The sequence below is a fragment of the Oryctolagus cuniculus genome, chromosome 16 (assembly GCF_964237555.1).
Source record: "Oryctolagus cuniculus chromosome 16, mOryCun1.1, whole genome shotgun sequence".
NCBI lineage: Eukaryota > Metazoa > Chordata > Mammalia > Lagomorpha > Leporidae > Oryctolagus > Oryctolagus cuniculus.
The window spans coordinates 38,214,020-38,241,599 of NC_091447.1; the positions used below are offsets into that span (position 1 = coordinate 38,214,020).

General features: G+C 45.3%; 1 protein-coding gene across 2 annotated transcripts in view; it reads left to right on the top strand.

The window, feature by feature from the left end:
- The window catches only part of COL28A1 (collagen type XXVIII alpha 1 chain), a 195,040-nt gene that overhangs the window by 118,536 nt on the left and 48,924 nt on the right, over nucleotides 1–27,580 (top strand). For both annotated transcript variants that reach the window (XM_008261700.4, XM_051852947.2), the window contains exons 26-27: nucleotides 4,972–5,040; nucleotides 7,693–7,761. In XM_008261700.4, the coding sequence (XP_008259922.3) occupies nucleotides 4,972–5,040; nucleotides 7,693–7,761 (138 nt within the window). The remainder of the gene's footprint in view (nucleotides 1–4,971; nucleotides 5,041–7,692; nucleotides 7,762–27,580) is intronic.

Genomic DNA, 27,580 nt, shown 5'->3' on the forward strand with positions numbered 1-27,580 from the left:
TTGCCTCTTGCATTAGTCCCAGGCAACATCAAAATGGGAGGCAGATTCTGGATCATGTGTGGTTAGAATTGCTTCAGGCTGCAAGTTTTGACAAGTCAAGGGTCCTCTATCTTCAGTTTCCTTACCTATAAAACAGAGTGAGCTGATGTTGATAGGACTGGGTAAGAAAATGAAGTGTACCTGCTCTATAATAGAGTTAATAAATGCTAGTTATTATTTATCATAATTTTGTTAATATTAGCCAAAGCAACGGTTTACTACTGAGAAAATGTGATAGTGTGGGTGCCCTTTTTCTTTCTTCTTTTGTTGAAAAAGTGACAGCTTCAACGTGAGATTACTAGGACCACCATAAGATGTTTCTAAAGGGTTTAGCACGAGCTGGTCGGCAAGGTTATGGTCTAGGCGAAGCCTTCACTGAGTCGCTCACTCACATACTCTGCAGACGATCCTGCACTTGGTCATGTCCTATAAAATGAAAGGAATATTTGCCAGCTGGAGTCACTTGTGGGCCAAGAGGAAGCAGTAGACCCACGAAACAGTTATTTATTTTGGAGGTGGAGGCGGATAAGAGTAGGGCTAAGGTTCTGGTTTTATGAAATTGATGGGAAGTAGTATTTACTCTGTGGTTGGTTCATAGCTCTTGATACAAGGGCTCCCCCTGCAGGTTTCAACAACTGTAAGATGTTATGTGGGAAGCTAAGTCCAGCCATGTGAGAAATGTTCTAATGTCCTTCATTTGTGAATGTCACTCCATCCACTGACTGTAAGCTTTAGCAGGTAACACATATTTTAACTACTGATGATGTGCTGTGGGGTAGCCAAACCAGATTTCCCACTGCCTTGTTGCTTACAATCACCAGGTGTAGTGGCCTAACAGGGACACATGGCCTGTGGAACAAAAATCACACATTTGGAAAGATCCCATGATGGTGGGGAGGTAGTGTGTCAATGTATTTGCAGCTCATTTGGTGCCTGATAGCTCCCTACATGGGAAGTATTGTGTGTGTGTGTGTGTGTGTGTGTGTGAATTTGATTAATACTAGTTGAAAAGGAACTTCTTAACTAAAATCATGAATTAAACAAGAGTGTCATCTTCTTTCTTAAAAGAGACCCTACTTTATTTAAAAAAAAAAAAAACCCTTATTTTCCTTAATTTAAAAAACTTACATGACATTTGTGGCATACCAAGAACACATGAAGCATATGTGAGTTCTACTCATGATGTTGAATCCACCTGTGTGCTCTTTGCCCATTTTTAAAACCTTTTAAATTATGTATTAGGTTTTTTTAAAAAAAGATTTATTTATTTATTTGAAAGTCAGAGTTACACAAAGAGAAGGAGAGGCAGAGAGACAGAGAGAGAATCTTCCAATCATTGGTTCACTCCCCAGGATGGCCGCAATGGCCAGAGCTGCGCCAATCCAAAGCCAAGAGCCAGGAGCTTCTTCCAGTTCTCCCACATGGGTGCAGGAGCCCAAGGACTTGGGCCATCTTCTACTGCTTTCCCAAGCCATAGCAGAGAGCTGGATCAGAAGTGGAGCAGCTGGGACTTGAACCGATGCCCATATGGGATGCTGGCACTGCAAGCAGTGGCTTTACTCACTACACCACAGCGCCAGCCCCTAAATCATGTATTATTAATATCAGTGAACATTACAGTGGCACTTCCTCACATTCATTGGTGAGATTTTTGTTATGTATTATTCCTTGTTTTTTAAGAATGTTATTAAATAGTTTGTGAAAAGTATTAAGCATATACAAAAGTAGAAACACTAGTGGTATGAGCTCTCATTTACTTATAATTCTTTAGCAACTTGTAAATCTTTTGTTATCTGTGTTGCTCATTCCTCCTCTTACTGCTTTTTTCTGAAGCAATTTTCAGACATCACAGAAATAAAACTTTAATACTTGTGTCTCAAATGCAATAACCCTTTTAAAACATAATTGTGGTATATTATCAAACCTGAAAAATATTAACAACAATGTCTTACTATTGCAAATATCCAGCATTCAAATTTTCCAGCTTGTGTCATAAATTTGTTACAGTTGGTTTGCTGGGGTTGGGAGCCAGATGTTGCTCATATGTTGTATTTGATTGAGATATCTCTGAAATCTTTCTGAACTGCGGTGACTTCTCTCTTTTTTGTCCCTTGTACTTTTTTGTGGATGTAGTAATTGTATTTTAGGATTTCTTTTTTATTTTTGGCTTATTGATTTGATAGGAAAGGTGGAGATAGAGAGCAAGAAAGTGTCCCCATCCACCGTTAACCCCCAGTTGCCCACAGTGGCTGAGAACCAAGAAGCCAGTCCAGGTCTCCCACATGGGTGGCAGGAACCTAATGACTGCTGCCTTCCAGGGTCTGCATTAGCAGGAAGCTGGACTCAGGAGCTGGAGCCAGAGGTCAACCCAGGTGCTCTGATAGGGAGCATGGGTGTGCTAACTGGTGTCTAAACTGCTAGGCCCAAGGCCGGTCCTGTACTTTGATAGTATAGCTTAGTGCTGTTTAATGTACCTCTCCATCATCTACTTTTGTAAACTGGGAGATCTCGAGATCTGTTCAGATCCAGGTCCAGTTTCCTTGGCCAGAAGATTCTCAGGTGGGGTTGTGCATTCCCCAGGCATCACAGCGAGAGGCACAAGGTGGTCAGCCACACCCTTTCCAACCTCAACAGGGAAGGGCAGAGGTGAACAGAAACCCGAGCAATGAAGCTGTCATATCTGGGATGGCCTTGGAGTAGGCAGGTGAAGCAAACAATTATAAATTGTTGATAAAACATTAAACAATTCTTGGTGCCAAGAATTGCACCTGCATGGGAGACCTGGAAGAAGCTTCTGGCTCCTGACTTCAGATCAGCTCAGCTCCAGCTATTGTGGCCATCTGGAGAGTGAACCGGCAGATGGAAGAATCTCTCTCTCTCTCTCTCTGCCTCTCTGTAACTCTGCCTTTCAAATAAATAAATAAATCTTTTTTTAAAAAAGAATTCATTCAGTATTAAATATAGTTTAAAAGTTTTACTCACTTTTGTAGTTTTACCTAGAAGTCCAAAAATCATGGAAGATGTAGATTCAAAACTTGGCTCTGGGGTTTGGTGTTGTGGTACAGTGGGTTAAGCCACCACCTGCAATACTAGCACCCCACACGGGTACCTGTTCAAGTCCTGGCTGCTCCACTTCTAATCCAGCTTCTTGCTAATGGCCTGGGGAGAGCAGCAGAAGATGGCCCAAGTCCTTGGGCCCCTGCACCCAAGTGGGAGACCCGAATGAAATTCCTGGCTTCAGCCTGGTCTAGCCCTGGCCACAGCAGCCATCTGGGGAGTGAACCGGCGGATGGAAGATTTCTGTCTTTCTCTCTTTCTGTAATTGTGTCTTTCAAATAAATAAATCAATCTTAAAAAAGAAACACAGCTCTGTTTTATTATTGTATAACTTTATTGAGGCATATTTTTTATATTATAGGGGTCACCTATTTCAAATAGTCTATTTAATGTTTTTTGAGTAAATTTGTCCAGCTCTATGGCCATTACTTTAAATCAGTTATTTTCACCCCTCCGGTGAGATTCCCCCTGCTCATTTGTAGTTAATCTGTGTTCCGGTCTCTGGCCCCAGCAGTCACTACTCTATTTTCTCTGTGTAGATTCAGCTTGTCTGAACATCTCATCTGAATGGAGTCATAACACATCTGGCTGCCTTCATTGTTTCTGAGGTTCCTCCAGGTTGTGGCACGTATCTGTAGTTTCTGCCTTCTTAATGCTGACTGTACCACATTCTGTCTCTCTGTTCACCGGCTGATGGGTATTAGACTATTTCCCGTGTGGGGTTATTATGAATAACACTGTTAAGGACATTGCTCTGCAAGATGCTGTGTTGACATATGTTTTTATTTTCCTTGGATATGTGCCTAGTAGTGAAATTGCTGGATCATGTGGCAAATTTATGTTGAACTTTTAGAGAAACCATGGAACTGTTTTCCAAAGGGCCTGCCCCAGCCATGATGAAGGTTCTTGTTTTACCACATCCGCTTAGCTCTGCCTCTTACTAGCCGTGCAGGCTTGGGCAAACTTCAGTTTCCTCTGTAATAAAACGCTAGGCGGGGATCTGCTGTTTACCAAGTGCCTACTCAGTGTCAGACGATGTGACAGGAGTGCTCCTTCCCTTTGTCCCACTTCATTTCTTGTCTCTGTGAAGTGTCTATCTATTTTTTACATATTGTGATGATTTTGCTGAAGTTCAGGGAAGTTAGATAAACTAGTCCTCGTTGTAGCACTGCAGGATTATTGTGAATGCTGAGTTATGCCAAACAACTTACATGAACATGCTAAGCAAGGACTGGGGCATACAGAAGGTGGCTAACAAAGAGATTCTTCTTCCTCTGGTCTGTTTTTAATCATTAGCATCTTTTCAGTTTTTATTTATTTGCTTCTTGCCATCCTTAGCCTTGGGTTCCACCACTTTTCTGTTGCTGGTGCCTGCCATGAGACTGCCATGCTTTGGAGAAATGGCAAAGTCCTTACAGCATTTACCCTGAGCTCAACTACTCTAGTGGCAGAAATATCAAGGGTCAGTCCCTGATTCAAATAGCATCATCATGTTGCATAAAACTATAGAAGCAACTAGTTCAGGATGTAGTTATAGCTGTTAGTGGTTATTCTAATTCTCTTCTTTTGTATTCTGTTCACAATAGTGGTAGTTACTCTTCTTAATTCTAGAGAAAGGAGTTCTGAAAAATGTATACAATGTATAGGTTCATGTTGCAAGAAATTAGGTAAGTTGATTTGAAATGGATCCATACCAGTTGGTTTGAAACAGGCACAAGTGGCAATAAAAAATTCCACATGCACAGAATAAATTTCGGAGTCAAATTCAAGAGATTTCAAACTTAAAATACATTTTTGAGAATATGTTTGAATGTGAAATACACAACAGAAAGTTCTTAAAAAATCAGTAAATTGTCATTCATTGTGTCTTTTCAGGGAGAGCCCGGGGTCAGAGGCCCTCCCGGTCCCTCGGGGCCTCGGGGCATAGGAATCCAAGGGCCAAAGGTGAGTCCACTGTTCTGTGCTCTGTGAGGGTCCGAGAGAGCATCCCGAACAACCAGATCAGCAGTCGCTTTATAGGAAGTGTTCACTCGGGTGCTGACTTGTATTATTATTACTGGTGAAGGGTCTTATTTTTCCATATCATGTGACCACTCAGTAAAATAGAACATTTACGTTGATTCAGCCATTTGCTTACCCCAAAGAAATTAGAAAGACAGCTTCTGTTAAGCGGGTGCGGAGTACCCAGAATGTTTCCTGGAGGCTGTGCCACCATCAGATGACACGTCTTCCCTTTGACCGGAAGGGCTGTAGTGCCTTTTACCAAGTCCCTAGCTGAAGCACCTGTGTGCACGGTGCTGTACCACCCAGTCAGGGCCTCAGTCCGAGGGTCTGATTTCATGTCTTTGTTGAAGGTAAGGAGGAGCTGCTTTGCCCCTGTGCCCTCATGTCAATGTCTGCTCCTTCTGTCTGCCCCAGCGTGGTGATGCTTTTCATCCGTGTATTCTTTTAACCCAGTGCTTCTCACTGAGGGAGCTTTTGTCCTCCCCTCCCTGTCCTGGGGAGACAACTGGCAATGCACTGAGACCTTTTTGACTGTCACAAGAGGGGATGCTACTGGCATCTAGAGGGTGGAGCCTGGGGACCCTGCCAGTCATCTTTCAGTGTGCAGGACAGCCCCCATAACAAAGAATTATCCAGGTCAAAGTGTCGCTAGTGCTATTTAAGATGCCTGCTCTCATGGTTCACTTACTTGTGCAATAGTTTCTTTAATTTATCCAAAAGGAGAGTTAAAGAACTCTCTGGCCTAGTCATGGGGAGAACAGTTGTCCATGAGCCATCCATCACAAATTCAAATTTCAAATGGTACATTCATACCCAGGATGCTCAGAAATGATTTAGAATCCCATCCTCGGAGAGAAGAGGGAAAAGGCTTCATGAGCCAAAGATTTTACGGAGAATTCCAGAATTACCAAGGTTTTTAGTTTATCTGTTTTTTTTTTTTTTTTTTTTTTTTGGTCCATCAACTCCACTTTGGCAGTAGATGATTTTTGAGCCTTAGAGTTCACTCTGGATGAAGCTCTCTCCAAGATGTCAGTAGTCAGTAGGACTGGGTGATGGGATGGGTCTGTTTTTCTTCAATGTCATTTTAATGTCTGTTTTTGAAATGCCTTTACAATGAGCAAGCATTTTTTCTCACAATTAGAAAAAAAAACAGTGCTTTTTTTCATACTGGAAAGAAACAGGCTAACTTATAGAGTAACTTAGGACTTAGGTTAACCTAGCATTCCTCAAAGTTTTTTTTTCTATCCAACATTATTTTAGGAACTTCTGGGATATACAGAAATAAACCAGTTTCTCTATTGTGGGCTTTCTTAGAGCCTTGACTCTATGAATGTGCGAGGGGGGCACATACTGTGGTTTTTTTTTTTTTTTTTTTTTTGTCACAGGCAGAGTGGACAGTGAGAGAGAGAGACAGAGAGAAAGGTCTTCCTTTGCCGTTGGTTCATCCTGCGGCCGGCACACCGCGCTGATCCGATGGCAGGAGCCAGGTACTTATCCTGGTCTCCTGTGGGGTGCAGGGCCTAAGCACTTGGGCCATCCTCCACTGCACTCCCTGGCCACAGCAGAGAGCTGGCCTGGAAGAGGGGCAACTGGGACAGAATCCGGCGCCCCAACCGGGACTAGAACCCGGTGTGCTGCCCTGCAAGGCGGAGGATTAGCCTAGTGAGCCGCTGCGCCAGCTCATACTGTGTTCTAATTTTACTCCACTACAGAACTCTTTCCTCGAGATACAGGAGGTCCCCCAGGAGCACAGACTAAGAACCTCTGTGCTAGCTTGTGCTTTCATCTAGATATTTCCTAAGAAATTCTGACACCTGGAGTGGGCATTTGCCCCCTCAGCTGAGATGCCTGCATCTGTATTGAAGTACTTGGACTTGAAGTACTCCAGCCCCTGCTTCAAGCTTCCTGCTAGTGCAGATGCTGGGAGGCCGTGGTGATGTGCAAGGACTCAGGGCCTGGCCACCCATGTGGGAGACCAGGGTTGAGCTCCGGGCCCCCACTTTGGCTGTCTGGTTGTTGCAGGCATTTGCAGAGTGAACCAACAAGGGGGAGCTCTCTCTGTCTCTCTTTGTGTGTGTGTGTGTGTGTGTCTTTCTCTTTCTCTCTCTCTGTGCATCTCTTTTATAAATGATAAAATCTTAAAAAATCTAACGTGAATCACACTAATAACCACTGACTCTGCAGCTCCAGGTCCCAGTGAGTTGCCACTCTGTCTTGAAATGCAGCAAGACTCAAAGGCTGCGTAGGATCCTGTGCCGGTGTTGTCAGACTTGGCGCAGGGAGGCCCTGCTGTCCTAGGCTTTGTGGTGGAGCGGAGCGGAGCGGAGAAAACCAAGTGGAGGACACACTGTGTGTCTCCTCCTGCTTAGGCCCAGCAGTGCTGCCTTACCTCTTTATTTATATTTGGATTAGATATAAGATTTTGTTTGCAGGTGATTTTGTGGCTTAAAATATTTACAAAAACACTGCTTTGAATGGAATATGAGCTAGTTTAAGGGCAGCTGAGGGCTTATCAGACTGGGGGGGGTGAGCAGTGATCCTTAGTGTTTGTTCCTCCCTCTTCTTACTCTGTCTCCCCGCATCTTCCACCAGGGTGACGTTGGGCAGAAAGGCTTGCCTGGTCCCCCGGGACCCCCTGGCTATGGATCCCAAGGAATTAAAGTAAGTGAATATCATTGTGATGGAGTCCCCTCCGGATTCCCTGGGGTGAGGAGGAGAAGGATAAATCATGGCAAACGTGGCTTTTATGAGCTGGGTCTAATGTGAGCCTCGCAGTTAAAAGGGCAGTGGGCATTTAGGAACATCATCAGGGTGAAGTCTAAGTGCAGAAGTTTCACGAATGCTGACATCACACAAACTGGGGGCCGATTGCACCCGTCCATGCTTTGCTGTTCTCCCTGAGTTCCAAACCGAGTAGGAGATGTACGTCTGCTGCCTGCTCTTCCGATGTTACCTTCCTCACCCGTAGCTTCCATTCATAGCCCCAGGCTTCCCAATCTTAGCTCCTGATAGAACCAGCTGGCGCTCGCTTTCAGATACCTGGAGGAATGGCACAGGACTCTCAGGGGGTGCGGTGTGAGGACGCGGCTCTCAGCCCTCCCAGGTGACGGCCCGGGGTGCATCAGGCGAGGAACACTGCTCTGAGCTCTGAGTCTGTGTAGAGGGAATTCACAGGCGTCTGCATTTTGCTTTAGTTCTGCCCAGCAGCCGCAAGGTGGTCTCTCATATCTCAGTAGACAAAACTTTGGCATCTAAAGATGACTTTGCCATTTCAAATCATTCCCTTTCCTACTTCAAATATGCTGACTGAAAGAAAACAAAACTGGCTCACTTGTCTACCTCCCTCCCTGAAATGGACTGCTATTTATTTTTGCCAAATTAAGCTTTGAGACTGAGTGACTGATATCTGATAGCCGTGGATAATCAACATGGGCTCTAAGAAAGTAGCAACATTCAAAGTACACTTTTTGGAATAGCAGAATTCCTTAGGAGACGTAGGAGCTCAAGGTAAAAAATATAAAAGTCCTGTGTTGACATTAAACCCCCTATTCCTGGGTAGAGAGCGAGCTTAGAGTGAAGAGCAAAACTCATAGCATCTGTGTGAAGACTCCAATCTATCTCGCAACGTCCAGGGGCTCCCTCGGCAGGGGTTTGCTGTCACAGAGGTTCACCTGCTGGGCTGAGTGTCCAGGCACAGGCCAGGCAGCATGTTGATAAAACAGGAACAAAGGAAAATACAGCAAACCCTGGCTTCCTTATGGGCAACATTGCCCTTAAGTTCTGCAGCCCAAGGTGGCAGTGGTCGGCACATGGCTTTGCATACGTTTACTTAAGAAATGAACCTGCGTCAGTGTGCCGGTCTTGTCACCCACATGAGCTCAGCTCAACACGGGCTGCTAGGTCATTTCCTCCACCTCTTTCAGTCCAGTTTTTCTCCCCTCAGTTATCTGGGAAATACTTCCTCATTCACCCTGCGGTGCCCTGGGTTCCATTTATTTAAGCCTTACCGACTGTGACTCACCTGGCTCCCAGCCCTTTCTTGTGCCCGCAAGGTGATGCCATACGCAAACTCCATCCTGAGTGAAATCAGGTCATGGGCCTGTCCACGCAGGGCAAGAACCAAATTCGGAACTGCCACGTCTTAGCAGAGACGAGATAAGCTCTTCCGCGACTCGGGTCTGTGGCCATCAGGCGCCAGGCTACCTGGAGGTGAACCTTGACTCAGGAAACCTCTTGTGACCTGTGACACTGTGCGGATCCAGCAGGCAGAAGAGCAAAAGTGTTGCCCACAGGACTCCAGCCCTCTCACTGCAAACGGGGCTGGTGGGGGTCCCTCAGAGTGCTTTGAGATCCTCCTTGCATTCATTTGTTGACGTTGTTCCCACCCCTTCTCAAGGCCACGTGGAGCCGTGGAACCTGCTTCTGTGCCCGCGTCTCCCAGTGAGGAGGCTTTGATGGAAGCCATCCTTGCTGGCAACTTTTGCCACCGGGCCCCCGCCTGTGTCCATGCCTCTCTTTGCCATCCCAACCATGGGGAAAATAAAGGCTGGGGAGGCAGACACGGAAGGGATTTGCCTCCGCACCCACCTGACTTTGTTGCCAAAATAGTGCCTCAGTTAGTCTTTCAACCAACCAACAAAAGCAAGATCTGTGTCAGGGCGATCAGCTAATTTTTTTTTTTTAAAGATTTATTTACTTGAAAGTCAGAGTTACACATAGAGAGAAGGAGAGGCAGAGAGAGAGAGGTCTTCCACCCACTGGTTCACTCCCCAGATGGCCACAACTCCCCAGATGGCTGGAGCTGTGCCGATCCGAAGCCAGAAGCCAGGAGCTTCTTCTGGGTCTCCCACGTGGGTGCAGGGGCACAAGGACATGGGCCATCTTCTACTGTTTTCCCAGGCTGCAGCAGAGAGCTGTAATCAGCTAATTTTGTCAAATGGTAAGTGCAAAGCGGTGAACTTAGTCCCCATCTAGTTTATAGGTTGTAAGGTCTTCAGATTCGAGCTCCAGAGAGTGAGGCGGGCTGCCACAATGCAATGAATTGGCTTACAGAGGGCTGTGGGACCCCCACATCAAGAGTTGGATCTCGATCCTAAGGTCACAGAAGTGCCATGATCGGGTTCTTTTTTTTATTTTATCTTTTTATTTTTTGACAGGCAGAGTGGACAGTGAGAGAGAGAGACAGAGAGAGAAAGGCCTTCCTTTGTCGTTGGTTCACCCTCCAATGGCCGCCGCAGCTGGGGTGCTGCGGCCGGCACACCGCGCTGATCCGAAGGCAGGAGCCAGGTACTTCTCCTGGTCTCCCATGGGGTGCAGGGCCCAAGCACTTGGGCCATCCTCCACTGCACTCCTGGGCCACAGCAGAGGAAGCAACCGGGACAGAATCCGGCACCCCAACCGGGACTAGAACCCGGTGTGCTGGCGCCGCAAGGCGGAGGATTAGCCTAGTGAGCCGCGGCGCCAGCCTACCATGATCGGGTTCTAAAAGACGCATTCTGCTCCTTTATAACGGGGTGGGGGGGGGGCGGCGGGGCATGATTAGAAGAAATGGGGACGTGTAGAGTGCCCCTGCCCACGCCCCTTCCCTCTCTCCCATGGGAGTGTGTGGCTGTCTGGGAGCCCCTTCTCCCTGCCTTTCCTGGGCTCTGGGACGACCCCGAGTTGCTGCAGTGGCAGCCCTGATCCCATGCAACCCTGGCTGGCGGATCTGCCGGCCAATCTGAAGAAAACTCAACACCGCATTATCCAAGAAGGCATTTACTTAGAGTTTTGAAAGAATTACATTTATAATTGAAAGGAATGACAATTTGGGAATGCTAATCTAGTTTGAAAAACCATACTGAACTCCAGAAAAAAAAAAAAGAAAAAAATTCAGATGGAACAGGGCTTTTGGTGGGGGGAGGATGACAGGAAATCCCGGGCCGCTGGCACAGGTGTCACCAGGGACGGTGACTGACACGGACGGACGGGCTCTCCGGGCTTGGTTGCTATGGCTGTCTCTAGGTGGAAGTTCATTGTGGCAGCCACAGCTGTGGCTTTAGGATGCTCATGTCTTTTGCAGACGTGGCCAGATTTAGAAGTGCTCACTGCATTCTGGGTGGCGATGCGCATGAGCTCCTTCTCAGCAGGGTTCCCTCACTCCGTTTTTGGAAGCTGCTCCTGGGGACTGCGGCTCCCTACTTGAAGCTGGTCTCCCGAGCCCTTGCTGCCCCCTGCTGCTCCCCTACAGTGGCCCTGTGGCCCTGCTGTCTCTGCAGTGCGCAGGAGCTACCAGTCTGTTCGGCCTCTGTGCTTTGATTGGCTAAGTGCATGAGAGGGGTTGTGGCTCATTCATCCCTGATGGCCTTGTCTTTCAAGTTCACAGCATAGGACAGGAGCTTCATATCGGATGCCACCCTTGTGTCTCACTGTGAGCGTCTAGTTCTGACCGCTTCCCTGCGAGCCTAGTTATGTCACCGATGCCAGAGGTTAAGTCAGGCTGGAGAAGAGATCGAGTTGCATCTCGGGGGATTCCTTGACATAACAACAGCTAAGTGAGGCCGGCCCTTACAGAGACCAGCAGGAGGGACGTAATGAGGTGGTGGACCATCCAGGTGGAAAAGCCAAGGACAGACAGAGATGGGTCCTCCCCTGCCTTCATTTCTGCTGAGAGGTTGCGCCCACCTCTCTCCCTCCTTGTGCAGGTCAGTTCCCATGTCCTGGTCAGCCCAGACATTCCCCTAGTCGTTTTTCTCTAAGATGCAGGAGGTCCTCCAATAAACAAGGTTCCTGGTGGCCTTCCTCGACTTCACAGAGTTTCTGGGAAAGATCTGTGGATGGGGCTTTCCTATAACTCTTGTTACTCTCAAACCCTGCATCCACTGAAAGAACCAGTCCCATGCACTGGCTTCCTTTCTTCCTTGAAGCCTGGACAGGGCTGACAGTACTGGGCATGCCATCAGGCTGTGGTGAGGGTTGGGCCATTACAGGGTGACCATTTTGTTACCAGTGTCAAGAAACAAATAGGGCTAGTGCTGTGGTGTAGCAGGTAAAGCCGCTACCTGTGGTGCTGGCATCCCATATGGGCACTGGTTTGGTCCCAGCTGCTCCACTTCCAATCCAGCTCCCTGCTAATATGCCTGGGAAAGCGGCAGACATGCTGGGCCCTTGCTACCCACATGGAAGACCCAGAAGAAGCTCCTGGCTCCTGGCTTCTGATTGGTCCAGCTCTGGCCATTGGGACCATTTGTGGACTGAACCAACAGATGGATGATCTCTCTCTGTCTCTCTGTCTGTCTCTCTGTCTGTAACTCTACTTCTCAAATAAATAAATATTTTTTAAAAAAGAAAAAAATAGACTTCATGACATTCAGGGGAAACTAGTGAGCATATCTAATAACAGTCCTAGTGACTCCCAAGGTGACAAATAGTAATAATGGCTGTGATTATGCGATCATACAGCTACAGATCAGTCTAGACATCTGGCTCCTATACAAGGGAGGAAAGTTGGTTTCATGACCTCTCCCCGCTCTGTTCTGATCCCAGCGGTGTAAATGAAGGAGAATGAGTCTTGGAGCTGCTCTGACCTTGGCCTTGGCCTGAATCTGAGTTGTGATTCTTTCTAGTTGTGTAACCTTGGAAAAATTAGTTTCCAAGTAATCTCAGGCCACTTATCTTTTTTTTTTTAAGGATATTATTTATTTGACATGTAGAGTTACAGAGATAGAGAAGGAGAGACAGAGAGAAAGGTCTTCCATCCACTGGTTCACTCCCCAAATGGCTGCAATGGCTAGACCTGAGCTGATCTGAGGCCGGGAGCTTCTTCCATATCTCCCACGTGGGTACAGGGCCCAAGCAGGTGGGCCATCTTCCACCACTTTCCCAGGCCAGAAGCAGAGCACTGAATTGGAAGAGGAGCAGCCGGAACATGGACCGGTGCCATGCACTGCAGGCAGAGGCTTAGCCTGCTGTGCCACGGCTCAGGCTACTCATCTTTAACACAGGGATAACAAGGCCCATTTTACAAACTGCTGTGAAGCTAAAGTTGTCAAAAGTGTCTAGTCCACAGTTGTGGATACTCAACCTGAGCTTGGGCTTAGGACACAAGGGATTTGAATCAAGACTTTTCTATTTCTGAGGACTGTAGCTATGCCCCAGTTTCCTCATCTGAGTAATGGCAATAATAACAGTACCATTTCCTGAAGTTGTTGGGAGGAATAATTGAACTTAAGTGAGATAGTATTGCAATGCATTTAATACATGTGTGGTAAATGTTTGCAGTTATTATTATTCCTTCCTGCTTCCCTTCTCTTTCCTTAGTTCTTGTTGTATTTTATAGGAATAAGCCCTATAATTTTGACATCCAAGTGATTTAATACTTTAAAACATAATATATTGTTTGTGTTACTTAGTGGAAGTCTGGTTTCAGTACCAAATGTGAGTTGTCTGCATTATCTTTTATCTTTTATTTTTTAAAAAGATTTTATTTATTTGAAAGGTGGAGTTACAGACAGAGAGAGGGAGAGACACAGAGAAAGGTCTTCTTTCTACTGGTTCACCCCCAAAAGGCTGCAACAGCTGGAGCTGAGCCAATCCAAAGCCAGAAGCCAGGAGCTTCTTCTAGGTCTCCCACGAGGGTACAGGGGCCCAAGGACCTGGGCCATCTTCCACGACTTTGCCATGCATAAGCAGAGAGCAGGATTGGAAGAGGAGCAGCTGGGACGTGAACCAGCACCCATACAGGATTCTGGAACCACAGACGGAGGCTTAGCCCACTATGCCACAGTGCTGGCCCCTGCATTATCTTTTAATTCCACATTTCCATGAACTTTCTGAAGCTCCCTCATAGAACCCCAAAGTGTAAAAAACTCACTAGAATTTTTTGCTCTATAATAGCCCAGGATGGGTGTTCCTTGTTGGTGGGTAGTTTTCTTCCACACAGAATTACAGAGAACCTTGTTTCCTTTGACGGTTCCTTCCCTCTGCGGGGCGTCTTTGCTGCTTGCACTTAGCATCAGGAGGGAGTGTGCAGGAGGGGCACACCTGCTTCTGCAAGTCTTTTTTTTTTTTTTTTTTTTTTTTGACAGGCAGAGTGGACAGTGAGAGAGAGAGACAGAGAGAAAGTTCTTCCTTTTTGCTGTTGGTTCACCCTCCAATGGCCGCCGCAGCCGGTGCGCTGCGCTGATCCGATGGCAGGAGTCAGGTGCTTCTCCTGGTCTCCCATGGGGTGCAGGGCCCAAGCACTTGGGCCATCCTCCACTGCACTCCCTGGCCACAGCAGAGAGCTGGCCTGGAAGAGGGACAACCGGGACAGAATCCGGCGCCCTGACCGGGACTAGAACCCGGTGTGCCGGCGCCGCAAGGCGGAAGATTAGCCTAGTGATCTGCAAGTCTTGACCACTCACTGCATCAGTGAGAAGTAGCTGCAAGGCGCTATTTAATTGCAGGGAAGGCTGGGAAATGTAGTCTGACTGTGGGCCCAGGAAGTAAACAGCTTGGGCTGGTGAAGAACTGGTAAATATGCCACACTTGACGTAGTTCATTTCTAGCAAAGATGGAGAAATGAACGTTGTTTCTTTGAAGTATGCTGGTGCTTCGGGAAGAGAGTCAAAAACTTAGGTGGTTTCCATGGCAGCTTCCAGAATACCCGTCTTCTCCTGACGCTATGGGGTAGAGCTACCTGGGACTGTAAGCACTGTGTTCAGCCCTGTCATTGCGTTCATCCTATCCCAAAAGAACACTTGAAGGCCCTTCATAGTCGTACTTATTTCAAGCAGCTTCAAGAGTACCAGTGGATAATTGAGAAGCTACGTGAGTAGATAGGCTAAGTCCCAGCCAAAGAACTGGAGGAGGCATGGGTTCAAAGGACCAGGAAATGCTCACTGGAGCCTATGACAAAGCCAGGCTCAGAGCAGGGGGGACACTGACCATCCGGCTGGAGACCTGTGGTTCCAAGGCATGTGCACAGAGAGAGGAGGGGCGAGGAGTGGAGGGAGGGAGGGAGGGAGGGAGGGAGAGAGGGAGGACATCCTAGGAGGGAGCAAAGCTGGCAGAAAAGGCAGGTTTCAGGAGACAAAGAGGGAGAGGAGACAGCACTCTGATCTACGGATTCAGGGCAGACCCCAGAAGTTTGTACCATTCTTGGTTCAAAGTCTTCATGGAATGTCATTTCTTAAGTAGATCTGTGCTAAAATCACCAAGCTTCCGTAAACTCCAAGAGCTCTTTTTGTTGAATCGGGCATTTTTGCTACCTCTGGTGTCCATCCACCTGAAAGGCTACGGCTTGGACTGTCAGGATTCTGTGGCAGGGCTCGCACACAGAGCCTGCCAGCCTTCTCCTACCTGTGGCCTGATTGCTTTGAAAGCGTTTGCAGAATCCATTTGACTAGATTTGTGGTTAGAATGGACCCATTACAGCATGGAAAATTGCACCCTTAAAGGCCACATGGAAATGATTTATTTAGTAATGTAATTGCCTTAAGGGAAAAAAATGTCGCGGTAGTTTGATGTATACTAAGTTGCAAACACTGCAAAGGGGTTAAGAAGCGTGGACATCGGGATTTTTTAGTCTTCTAAATTCATAACTGTGCCAGATGATGATATTAAGGGAGTAGCACACACATGTGCATACGCACACACATACACACACTCACAAACACACTAATATTACAGGTTCCTGGTGTTCGAATTGAACATTTTCTTTCTTCTCTCGGCTGCAAACAAGCACCAACACAAAAAATTAAAACAAAGCTAACTTTGGTAATAGTACAATCACTGCATTCAATTTGAACACACCTCAGAAGTTAAATAGAAATGCTAAGTCATGTAGCTAATAGCATAGCAAGTAGATCGTGTGTGTGCTTATGCCAGAAACTTTGTTTGAGTTAGTGTTTGATACTTATCACTTATTATAATTTTCAAGTGCACACACGATTGCTGTACCTGGAGATGTCAAAACCACATGAGAGGTTTCAACTTTTAAAGTTTGGTGCTTTGGGATTATACCTGCCAAAATGACCGTGACAGATTAAGGCTGGGACTGAACACTGATCCTGCAAAGTTGCACAAGCCCAGTTTAAAACAGAAGGCATCCCCAAGTCTTTACGCCTTTTATTATCTTTAAAATCAAATTGAAAACAATTGCAGGGGTCATAAATGAAAGCCGAAAGCACTGAGTCCACAGTATTCTGTGCACAGGTCTCACCCATCGGGAATTATTTGCATTTATTAAGTGGGGCTGGTCGGAGGCCGCTTTCTTGCTTTCATTTTCCTCCTGGGTCGAGATACTTTGATCCCTTCATGCCAGTTAGGAAAAAGAATGGTTCTTGCTTTTGTAAATTTCTGAATCTGATATTATGGCAGGGTGCTCTCCTCTCTCAATGTTAAATTTTCCTTTTTTTAAAAAAAATGTTTTTCATTTTTTATTTGAAAGGCAGAGAGAGACAGAGAGTGATTGTCCATCTATTGGTTCACTTCCCAAATGCCTGCAACAGCTGGGGCTGGGCCAAGCTGGAGCCAGGAACTCAATCCAGATCTTCCATGTGGGTGGCAGGGACCCCACTTCTTGAGCCTTCATCTCAGGGTGTGACATTAGCAGGAAGCAAGATTGGAAGTGGAGTAGCTGGGACTTGAACAAGGCATGACAATCTGGGATGTGGGCAACTCAAGTGGTAACTTACGCATGTGCCCCCGAAGTTTCCTTTTTAATTAGCCAATGCTGGGGCAGGAGTTGTGGCAACATTGGGTTAAGCTACTACGGAGACACCTGCATTCCATATGAGAGTGCTGGTTTGCATCCCAGCTCCTCAGCTTCTGATCTAGCTCCCTTATAATACTCCTGGGAAGCAGCAGGTGACACTTCAAGTCCCGAGTCCCTGCACCCATGTGGGAGACCTGCAAGGAATTTCTGGCCCCTGGCTTCATCCTGCAGATCCTGGCTGTTGCGGTCGTTTTAGTGGTGAATCAGTGGACAGAAGATCTTTTTCTCCCTCCCTCCTCCCCCTTTTCCCCTCTCCCCTCTCTGTCACTGTGTCTTTCAAATAAAGAGCTAGTTCCCCACATCAGAATTGGAATGAAAACTTTAGGTTCTCCATTGGGTGGGGCTTAAGTCATCATTATTAGCAGCTTTTAATTCTTGCCTGTGTACTGTGAACACTGTTCCCTGCCATGACCAGCAGCTGTCACAGATTTCACTTCTACACACTCCTTACACTGCTGGGAACCTAAAAGGAAAAACATTTTGACATCACATTTACTGAAGTAAATACACGACCCTACTTCAAGGTTTTACTATTTTCCATCAATTTGAAAAGTCAAAATGAGTTCTGAGTTGGTAATAAACACATTGTCGATGTCATGTGTTGATATTGAATATTTAAATAAAATTAAATATCACCGAATGTTAGAAAAATATATGAAGAATTGCAGTAGAATGACAATATACTACATCAAGTCATCATAATAGAAAGAGTATAATTTACAATTATAGTGGGCATGCTGCTGGTTTAAATTGGTCTTTTCCTCCCCCCTTTTATTCCTGAATTTCTTCTCTTCTCTCCCCCTTCCTCCTACCCACCCACTCCTCTGTCTAATATAGAAAATTGTAGATACTATGCATTTATTGTTTCTCATTCTTGAAACAGATGGTGTCCATATAAAACCAAGTCCAGTGAAAGACATGGAAAAATTACTCTTGGCTGCCTCTACCATCTTTGTATCCCATGAATTTCACTGCTGAAAACATATAAAAGGAATATTATCTTTCTCCCATCCATAAATGGTGACTTGGAAGTTAAGATACTAATACAAGGGATCTTTTAAAAAAGTTTATGGAAAATACAAGTAATGACATAACTATGTACAGATTCAATTTTTTTTTCACCAAAATATGCATATCTTTTAATTCAATTTTCCCATAAACTGTTTGGAGCACCCTCTTACAAATATTCCCCTCTTCTCTTTAGCAAGATAAGAGGTTCCTTTTTTACTCACACCTTTGAACTCCTGGAGAGAGGTAGGGCCATAGGTGGGAGCTTCAAAGGAATAAAATTATGAGTTTATTATGAAAAAACTGTGCTTGGATTTTGGATTTTCTTTGGTATCAGAATGAATTCATACTTTTAATTCAATTTTCCGTGAGCTTTGTGATGCACTCCTGCATCGTGTTATTTTGTTCAGGTCTCGTCATCCTATCCAGTAGGTTCTGGGAAGCTGAAGTTCAGAGATGAGGATATGCTGGGGTCACCCATTGCCACCCTTGTCCATGGCCTCCTGCAGGAAACTGAGTTAGGTAGGAATCGTATGAGGGCCGATTTCAGAGGGAAGGAGCTGATCCACTTGGCCCTTTCACAGGTAAACGTCACTGGGAATGTTAATTTGCATCTTGAAATTAAAAGTTGACATTTTAAGATGTGAGTTCCATGCAGCCTGAGAATTAAAAAAGCATTTAGTTTTCCCAAGTGCAGTTCTGTGAAAATCTAAGGGCAGGAGTTAGGAGTTAAGTCCAGAAGCCAAGCTGGACTTAACGAGGAGTGACAGCAGGATCTGGGCTGCATGAGAAGCCTTTGGGTGGGGCTGCAGTCATTGCACACTTGTTGTGTACTGCAAGGCTTATCACCTTCCTTCCAGTCAGCTCGTGAAAGACATACTTTTCTGAAGTTCAAAGCTCTGTGACAAATTGATGAGGAGGAGCCCAGTAATCTGAGCTGATTTTTATTGTTCTTGGAGACTTCTTAACAACTTCAGATTGTTGACTTTTCATTTCTATCCTCCTTTTCCTTGTCTAGTTGCAAATAAGAAGTGAGGGCAAATGAAGTCAATTACCTGTAAACAGGGTCACTCAGAGAATCCGAACACAATGGAGCTTATACAGCTTTCTAAGTAGTTGTAAATGGCAGACCATAAAAACAGACCCAGATCATCTTTCTTTCATCTTGTGAGAAATTCTTCAAAAGCAATTATTTAAAATTTTTTAAAGTTTATTTATTTTTATTCAGAGAAAGCGAGAGAGACAGAGAGACAGAGAGAGAGAGAGAGAGAGAGAGAACATGCACTCCATCCCTTACTTTACTCCCTAATGTCCCCAACAGCTGGCCAGACCAGAACTGGGATCCAGGAAGTGAATCCTGGGCTCCCACATGGGTGGCAGGCGTCCAAGTACTTCATCCAACACCACTGCCCTCAGTGACTGCGTCAACCGGAACCTGGAATTGGGAGCAAAGGTGGCAGGCACTCCAGTGTGGGATGTGGGCATCCTTATAGCATCTTAACCACTGAACCAGATGTCAATCCTTCATTCTGTGTGCTAAATTAAAGTCATTACATTGACCGTACCAACTTTCTGGTTCACAATAATTCAGAACATTTTAATTCCATTTACTCACCTTGGTGCTATTGTTTGATATTTTAATCAAAAATTTTTTTTGACAGGCAGAGTTAGACAGTGAGAGAGACAGCGAGAAAGGTCTTCCTTCCATTGGTTCACCCCCCAAATGGCTGCCATGGCTGGCGCACTGTGCCGATCTGAAGCCAGGAGCCAGGTGCTTCCTCCTGGTCTCCCAGGCAGGTGCAGGGCCCAAGCACTTGGGCCATCCTCCACTGCACTCCCGGGCCATAGCAGAGAGCTGGACTGGAAGAGGAGCAACTGGGACAGAACCGGTGCCTGCCCCAGTTGGGACTAGAACCCGGGGTGCCGGCACCACAGGCAGAGGATTAGCCTAGTGAGCCGCGGCGCCGGTGTTTTAATCAATTTTTGACCCCTCAAGATTTTATTTCTATGCAGTCACTGTATAATTAGATTTATCCATTTTCTGATTCCTTCTAATTAATCCATCTTGCATCTCAGATCAGAACCACTCTCCTTTCTTGTGCAACTGCATTCTTCAGAATATTTCTTGGTGGAGGTTTACAACAGCAACTTCTCTCCATTTCTGTTTCCTCAATATCTTTTTCTCTTTTTTTAAAAGATTTTATTTATTTATTTTTTACAGGCAGAGTGGACAATGAGAGAGAGACAGAGACAGAGAGAAAGGTCTTCCTTTACTGTTGGTTCACCCTCCAATGGCCGCTGCGGCCGGCGCACCGCGCCTATCCGATGGCAGGAGCCAGGTGCTTCTCCTGGTCTCCCATGGGGTGCAGGGCCCAAGCACTTGGGCCATCCTCCACTGCACTCCCTGGCCACAGCAGAGAGCTGGACTGGAAGAGGAACAACCGGGACAGAATCCGGCGCCCCGACTGGGACTAGAACCCGGTGTGCCGGCACCGCTAGGCGGAGGATTAGCCTAGTGAGCCGCAGCACCGGCCGCTCAATATCTTCTTAAAATGTATTTTTTCTGAGAATAGAATTCTAGACGCACTAGTGCATGGAATGCTTTCTTGTCATTGGCCTCCTTATTGCTCTTGGGAAGTCTCCTGAAAATCTATTCCCCTCATTAGTAATTTATTCATTTCCAATGGCATCTGAAGATCTCTCTCTCACTCCCTTTCTTTTGTTTTTTGTTTTTTTTTGTTTTTTTATTTTTTTGCAGTCTTATGTGTTTAGGTACAGATTTCTTTTTATTTTTACTCCTTAAGATTCCTGATTCTGTAGACTAACTTCTAATATTTCTGAAGAATTCTCTGCCTTATCTTTTTTTTTTTTTGACAGGCAGAGTAGACAGTGAGAGAGAGAGACAGAGAGAAAGGTCTTCCTTTGCCGTTGGTTCACCCTCCAATGGCCGCTGTGGCCGGTGCGCTGTGGCCGGCGCACCGTGCTGATCCGATGGCAGGAGCCAGGTGCTTCTCCTGGTCTCCCATGGGGTGCAGGGCCCAAGGACTTGGGCCATCCTCCACTGCACTCCCTGGCCACAGCAGAGAGCTGGCCTGGAAGAAGGGCAACCGGGACAGAATCCGGCACCCCAACCAGGACTAGAACCTGGTGTGCCAGCGCCGCAAGGCGGAGGATTAGCCTAGTGAGCCATGGCGCTGGCCCTCTGCCTTATCTTTTAAAAATGTTTTTATTTTTTCCCCAGAAACTTTTTATTTAAGGAATAGAAATTTCATACATTTCATAATTACAACTTTAAGAACAAGTGCTTCTTCCTGCTATATCTGCCCTCCCACCCCTCTTCCTCATCCCTCTCCTATTCCTGTTCTTAATTTTTACTAAGATCTATTTTCACTTAACTTTATACACATATGATTAAATTTATGTTAAGTAAAGAGTTCAACAAATAGTATGAAAAAAATTCATTGCTCTCAAAGTGTCAATTTCACTTCTGTAGATTGCCTTTTAGGTGCTCTATTAGCTAGCCCAGGTCAGGGAGAACATATGGTATTTGTCCCTTTGGCACTGGCTTATTTCACTAATTATGTTTTCCAGTTTCATCCATTTTATTGTAAATGACTGGATTTTTTTTTTACCACTGTGTAGTATTCCAAGGTATACATATCCCACAATTTCTTTATCCAGTCTTCAGTTGATGGGCATTTGGGTTGATTCCATATCTTAACTATTGTGAATTGAGCTACAATGAACATGGGGGTACAGATAACTCTTTATATGCTGATTTCATTTCCCTTGGGGAAATTCCCAGGAGTGGGATGGCTGGGTCATATGGTAGGTCTATATTCAGATTTCTGAGGTATCTCCATACTATCTTCCATAGTAGTCTTACAAGTTTACATTCCTACCAACAGTGGATTAGTGTACCTTTTCCCCCACATCCTCGCCAACATTTGTTGTTTATTGATTTCTGTATGAAATTCTAATGGGGGTGAAATGAAACCTCATTGTGATTTTGATTTGCATTTCCTTGATGGCTAGTGATCCTGAGCATTTTTCATGTGTCTGTTGGTCATTTGAATTTTCGTTTTTGAAAAATGCCTGTTTAGGTCCTTTGCCCATTTCTTAACTGGGTTGTTTGTCTTATTGTTGTTGAGTTTCTTGATCTCTTTATATATTCTGGTGATTAATCCTTTATCAGTTGCATGGTTTGCAAATAACTTCTCCCATTCTGTGGGCTGCCTTTTCACTTTGCTGAGTGTTTCTTTTGCAGTACAGAAGCTTCTCAATTTAATGTAATCCCATTTGTCAATTTTGGCTTTGATTGCCTGTGCCTCTGGGATCTTTTCTAAGAACTCTGCCTTATCTTTTCAAAGTTGCTTCTGACTTAGTCTCCCAATCCATCCTTCTGCATCTTCAATTGGTTAGACCTTTTCATCCTTTTCTTTCTACATATATATCCTTTCATATTTTCCATCTTACCTTTCTGAACCACATTATGATTTTTATTTCTCTAGTCTACTTCCCAGTTCACTAGATCTTCCTTCAGCTATATCAAATCTATTATTTAACCAGTCCACTGAACTTTTAGCCTCACTACATTTTTAAAAAATATTTATTTATCCGAAAGTCAGAGTTACACAGTGAGAGGAAGAGACAGATGTAGAGATAAAGATCATTCATCTGCTAGTTCACTCTCCAAATGACCGCAATGGTGGGGGCAAGCCAGGATGAAGCCAGGAGCCAGTAGTTTCTCCCAGGTCTCCCACATGGACGCAGGGCCCAAGCACTTTGGTCATCATCTGCTGTGTTCCCAGACACATTAGCAGGGAGTTGGATCAGAAGTGGAGCAGCCGGATCTCAAACCAGCACCCGTATGGGATGCCAGCTCTGTGTGCACTGGCTTTACCCACTATGCAACTTCACTACATTTTTTATTCCCAGAAATTCTATTTGAATTTTAATATCTACATAGTCATTCTGTATAAAAGCAGAGCATGGTTTTAGAAAATGGACTGAAGCCGTATCACTTCCTTTCTTCAAATCTTCTAAAGTTTCCTTGTCATAAAAGGAAGGAAGGCAAGACACTGCAAAGCTGTTGATCTGAATGCTGTGCACCTCCGTGACTTTATCTTGTGCATCTCTTCATCTCACTAAGTGCAAGCAACGCATATTGTGCACATTGGCTTTTGTCTTTTTTTTTTTTTTTTTTTTACAAAGTTCTCTCCATCAGTGGGGCTTGTGCACTGTGTTGCCTTCTGCCTTGTCATTTCACATGGCTGGCTCCTTGTCTTTATGTAAGTCATAGATCAGATGTCATCTCCTTAGACCGTCCCTGTCTGTACTGTTGTGTCCTTTGTCTCAGCCATTGTATTAGCCTGTCTTATTGTTGTCCTAGCACTAGCACTATCAGAAGCTGTTTTTTCTTTGTTTACTTCTTACCTGTCTTCTCCAAGTTAGTGGAAACTCCTTTAAGGGACTCATTTCTTTCATCTGCCTCTAATTCCCTAGGACCTGGCATAGTATCTGGCATACAGTAAAAACTTTGTATTTGTTCAAAGAGCAGAGTAATGAATACTTCTTACATGGTGGGTGATGGAGGTTGCTTGGTTAGTGACTGCAACCAACAACTGTACTACTCACAAAGTGATTCATCCGGGGCCAAGGGCCATTTAAATATTTCTCATTTATGGTTCATACAAAATTATCAGCTTAAAAATTAGCCTGCTGTAGATTTATTGAATTTTAAGCCCTGCCTGCCTCTGCAGGCCCAGAGCAAATGACTGCACAGGCCTTAGATGGCCTGTGGGCCAGGCGCTCCCTTGTTTAATTCAGTCAGTAATTATTGAATTCTGTCACTAATGTGCACCCTAGACCTGTGAAATGATGAATGCTTTTCTAATGATAGTGCAGTTACTTTACTCTTAGTTTGGTATAGTTAGTTGTTCTAACCAGTATATGGTTAGTTGTTCTAACCAGTAGCCATTTGCTTAAAAGAGCTAAAGTTGGCTTTCCGGAATACAATTCTACAATGCAATGTGATCACAATGAATGCAACAGATGTGAATGTATTTTTTTTTTTAAGATTTATTTATTTATTTGAAAGGCAAAATTACAGAGAGGCAGAGTCAGAGAGAGAGATCTTCCATCTACTGGTTCACTCCCCAAATGGCTGCAAGGGCCAGAGCAGTGCCAATCTGAAGACAGGGGCCGGGAGCTTCTTTCCGGTCTCCCATGTGGGTGCAGGGGCCCAGGGACTTGGACCATCTTCCACTACTTTCCCCGGCCATAGCAGAGAGCTGGATTGGAAGTGGAGCATCTGGGACTTGAACTGGCACCCATATGGAATGCTGCCACAGTGGCTTTACCCTGCTATGCCACAGTGCTGGCCCCAAATGTATTTATTGAATGTGCACATACCTAAGGTTATTTTCCTGTTGGTTCTTTTGTGTGCTCAGTGGGTTCTGCCATGATAGGGTACATATTCAGTAAATTATTGATTAATTTAAGCTAGATCCTACTTTTAATGACTCAGATTATCTATATTTAATCTATTACTAATAGATTAAAATTCTAGGGTGGAGGAAACTTAATATATCACTGCCTATCAGTAGATCAGTCAAACATTATGCATGTTGTTATACTTTCTACATCCTCTTAGATTAATAAGTTAGAAATAAGTGATATACCTGGTGCTATCCAGCTGCTACATTTTTGACTACTTTGCAGTTTCTACCAGGGATTTTAAGCCTTGGAAATAAACAAATTTTCCTGTGAATTCGTATTTATAGAGACGATATTTAGACTGGTGCTAACGCATCCATTACAATTTCTTTTTGTTGGCATAAAGACAGAGAGCTTTTATAGGACTTTTTTTGGCATTTGCAATCATGCTTTTAAATGGTGCCTCTTAAATTTCAAAGCAGAAAATAGGTTTTTAATCCATGAGAATATGAGTTTTCTGAAGGCTCTCCAAGTGGTTCCTGTTGAGTTAGAAAAATGAAATTTGATGAGTTAATAGTTTCCTTTGTGATCATCATGCCAATTTTACAAAGAAATTAATTGTCCACAGACCACAGTCTTAAATTAGATTACTGTGGTAATTTTTGTAAACCATCATATTTGCTGTGCTTTCCTGCTATGTCTATACCTCAGTATAGTGTACACCTACTCTTTGCCAGTCTTATGAGATGAATAATGTTAATATGCCCTTTAAAATGAGTAAAATCTGCTTTTGTTTTGTACACAAGGAAAATAAGTTTATATACAAGCTTTAAAATCAGATCTTCTTTTCAGCTTAAAATAGAGGGTACTGACTCCATTAATCAGTCCTAGGTCAGCAATTCTGTCAGCAAATTCTTATTGACCACATGTTAATACACAAGGCTGTGTTCTAGGTCTTGGGATATAGCATAAGCAAAAGAAACAAGGATTTCTGACTTCATGGAAATTATGTTCTGTTGGCAATAAACATAATGACATCCAGAAGTTATACAGTGGGGCAGGCATTTGGCACAGCAGTTTTATGGCCACTTGGTACTCCCACATGCCTTATCAGAGTGCCTGAGTTAGCTCCTAGCTTCCTCTAATGCACAGCCTGGGAAGCAACAGGTGACGGCTCCAGTGCCTGGGTCCATGCCACCCACATGGGAGACCCGGATTGAGTTCCAGGCTCCTGGCTTCAGCCTGGCCAAGCCCTGGCTATGGTAGGTATTTGACAGTGAACCAGCAGATGGAAGACCTCTCTCTGTCCATCTCTGTCTCTCTGCCTTTCATATAAAATGAAAATAAATAAAAATATAAAAAGCGAGACAATGTATTGAAAGAGGAAATAGGAATGGCAAAAGAAGTGGAGAGAAGGGAGAGGAGGGTGTGATGAAGTTTTAAGTTAGCGTCCTTGTGGGAGGGAAGCGTCTGAGCACGGACCTGAAGGAGTGGCGCGAGGGAGCCTGTCTGTTTCTGGGGGGAAGAACACCCCAGGGAGAGCGTGTGGAACTAGTGCAAATGCTCCACGAAGAGCAGCAGGTCCAGCAGGGCTGCAGATGAGGTCAGCGAGGGAACAGCCGTGAGGGTGAACGAGGACCCAGAACCACGTGAACTTGGAAGGTGCTCAGCTGTCCCTCACAGTGACGCGCAGCTTTGACCAACAGTGTGGTGTGGTCTGACTTTGCCTTTGAGACAGAGGCTGTGACCCCTGGGCTGGGAGAGGCTGTGACAGGGCCAGCAGTGTGCCCTGGGCTATTGCAGGATTCCAGGACATTACAAATGCTGTGTTAAATTCTAGTTCACAAAAATATAACTTCTTAGGACGGGTTTTTTTTTTTTTTTTTATCTAGTAGCCTGTGTTTTAAAGCTGCAACACTTAATAGAAGGCATTCTATTATGACAAAGTTGGTGCTAGATATGTAAGTCCAATGGCAAATCGATCCACTGAATTTTTGACTATTGAGTCCTACTGAACTGCATGAATTTTATATCTATACTGTAGCATAAAGGAAAACAGAAACTCTTGGCCTTAGAAGCATCTTCTCATTACCTAGCTGGCAAGCACCAAGTAGAACCCGTCCTTTCTTCCTCTTTGCTGACTCTACGCTGATTCCAGGCTGAGACACAGTAGGGGAGGCTCCTAGCTTTCAAGCGCACACGTGACAGGAACAGCGTGTGACCTGAACTGCCTTCCTTGCCACAGCCCAGGAAGGAGCTGCCAGTCTTCTGGGCATCAACACACTTCCTGGGATGACGTCTTCATAAACCGAGCCTTCATCCATAGTAAGATGTGAGCATGAACGCTTAACCCAAAGCCCATTTTATAACATGGAACGTCTTCACAGACTAATTCATTAAGAAAACAGGTCTGAAGCACTTTTAATGTTGCCCAAAGAGGCCAGCTTCAGCATCAGCGAGGCTCGTGATCTGGGCAGCCGTCTCAAGTCTTCACACTTGCAGTTCTCAGAGGTCAGCACACCACGAGTCATCCGCTTCCCTGTGGAAGCCAGGCCAGCTGGTCCCAGGGCTTCTGCATATGAGGCTCTGTCTTCTTGAAGAAATTCCCTTTGTGTGTACTTCAACAGGTTGATTCTTTTTTTTTTTTTTTTAATTTTTTTTTTAATTTTTTTTTTTTTATTTTTGACAGGCGGAGTGGACAGTGAGAGAGAGAGACAGAGAGAAAGGTCTTCCTTTGCCGTTGGTTCACCCTCCAATGGCCGCCGCGGCTGGCGCGCTGCGGCCGGCGCACCGCGCTGATCCGATGGCAGGAGCCAGGAGCCAGGTGCTTTTCCTGGTCTCCCATGGGGTGCAGGGCCCAAGCACCTGGGCCATCCTCCACTGCACTCCCTGGCCACAGCAGAGGGCTGGCCTGGAAGAAGGGCAACCGGGACAGAATCCGGCGCCCCGACCGGGACTAGAACCCGGTGTGCCGGCGCCGCTAGGCGGAGGATTAGCCTAGTGAGCCGCGGCGCCGGCTAGGTTGATTCTTTTTTTAAAAAAAGATTTATTTATTTGAGAATCAGAGTTACAGAGAGAGAAGGAGAGGCAGAGTCGGGGTGGGGAGTGAGGGAGGGAGGGAGGGAGGGAGGGGAAGAGGGAGAGAGAGGGCTTCCCTCCTCTGGTCCACTCCCCAATTGGCCACAATGGCTGGAGTGGTGCTCATCCGGAGCCAGGAGCCAGGAGCCAGGAGCTTCATCCAGGTCACCCACACGGGTGCAGGGACCCAAGGACTTGGGCCATCTTCTACTGCTTTCC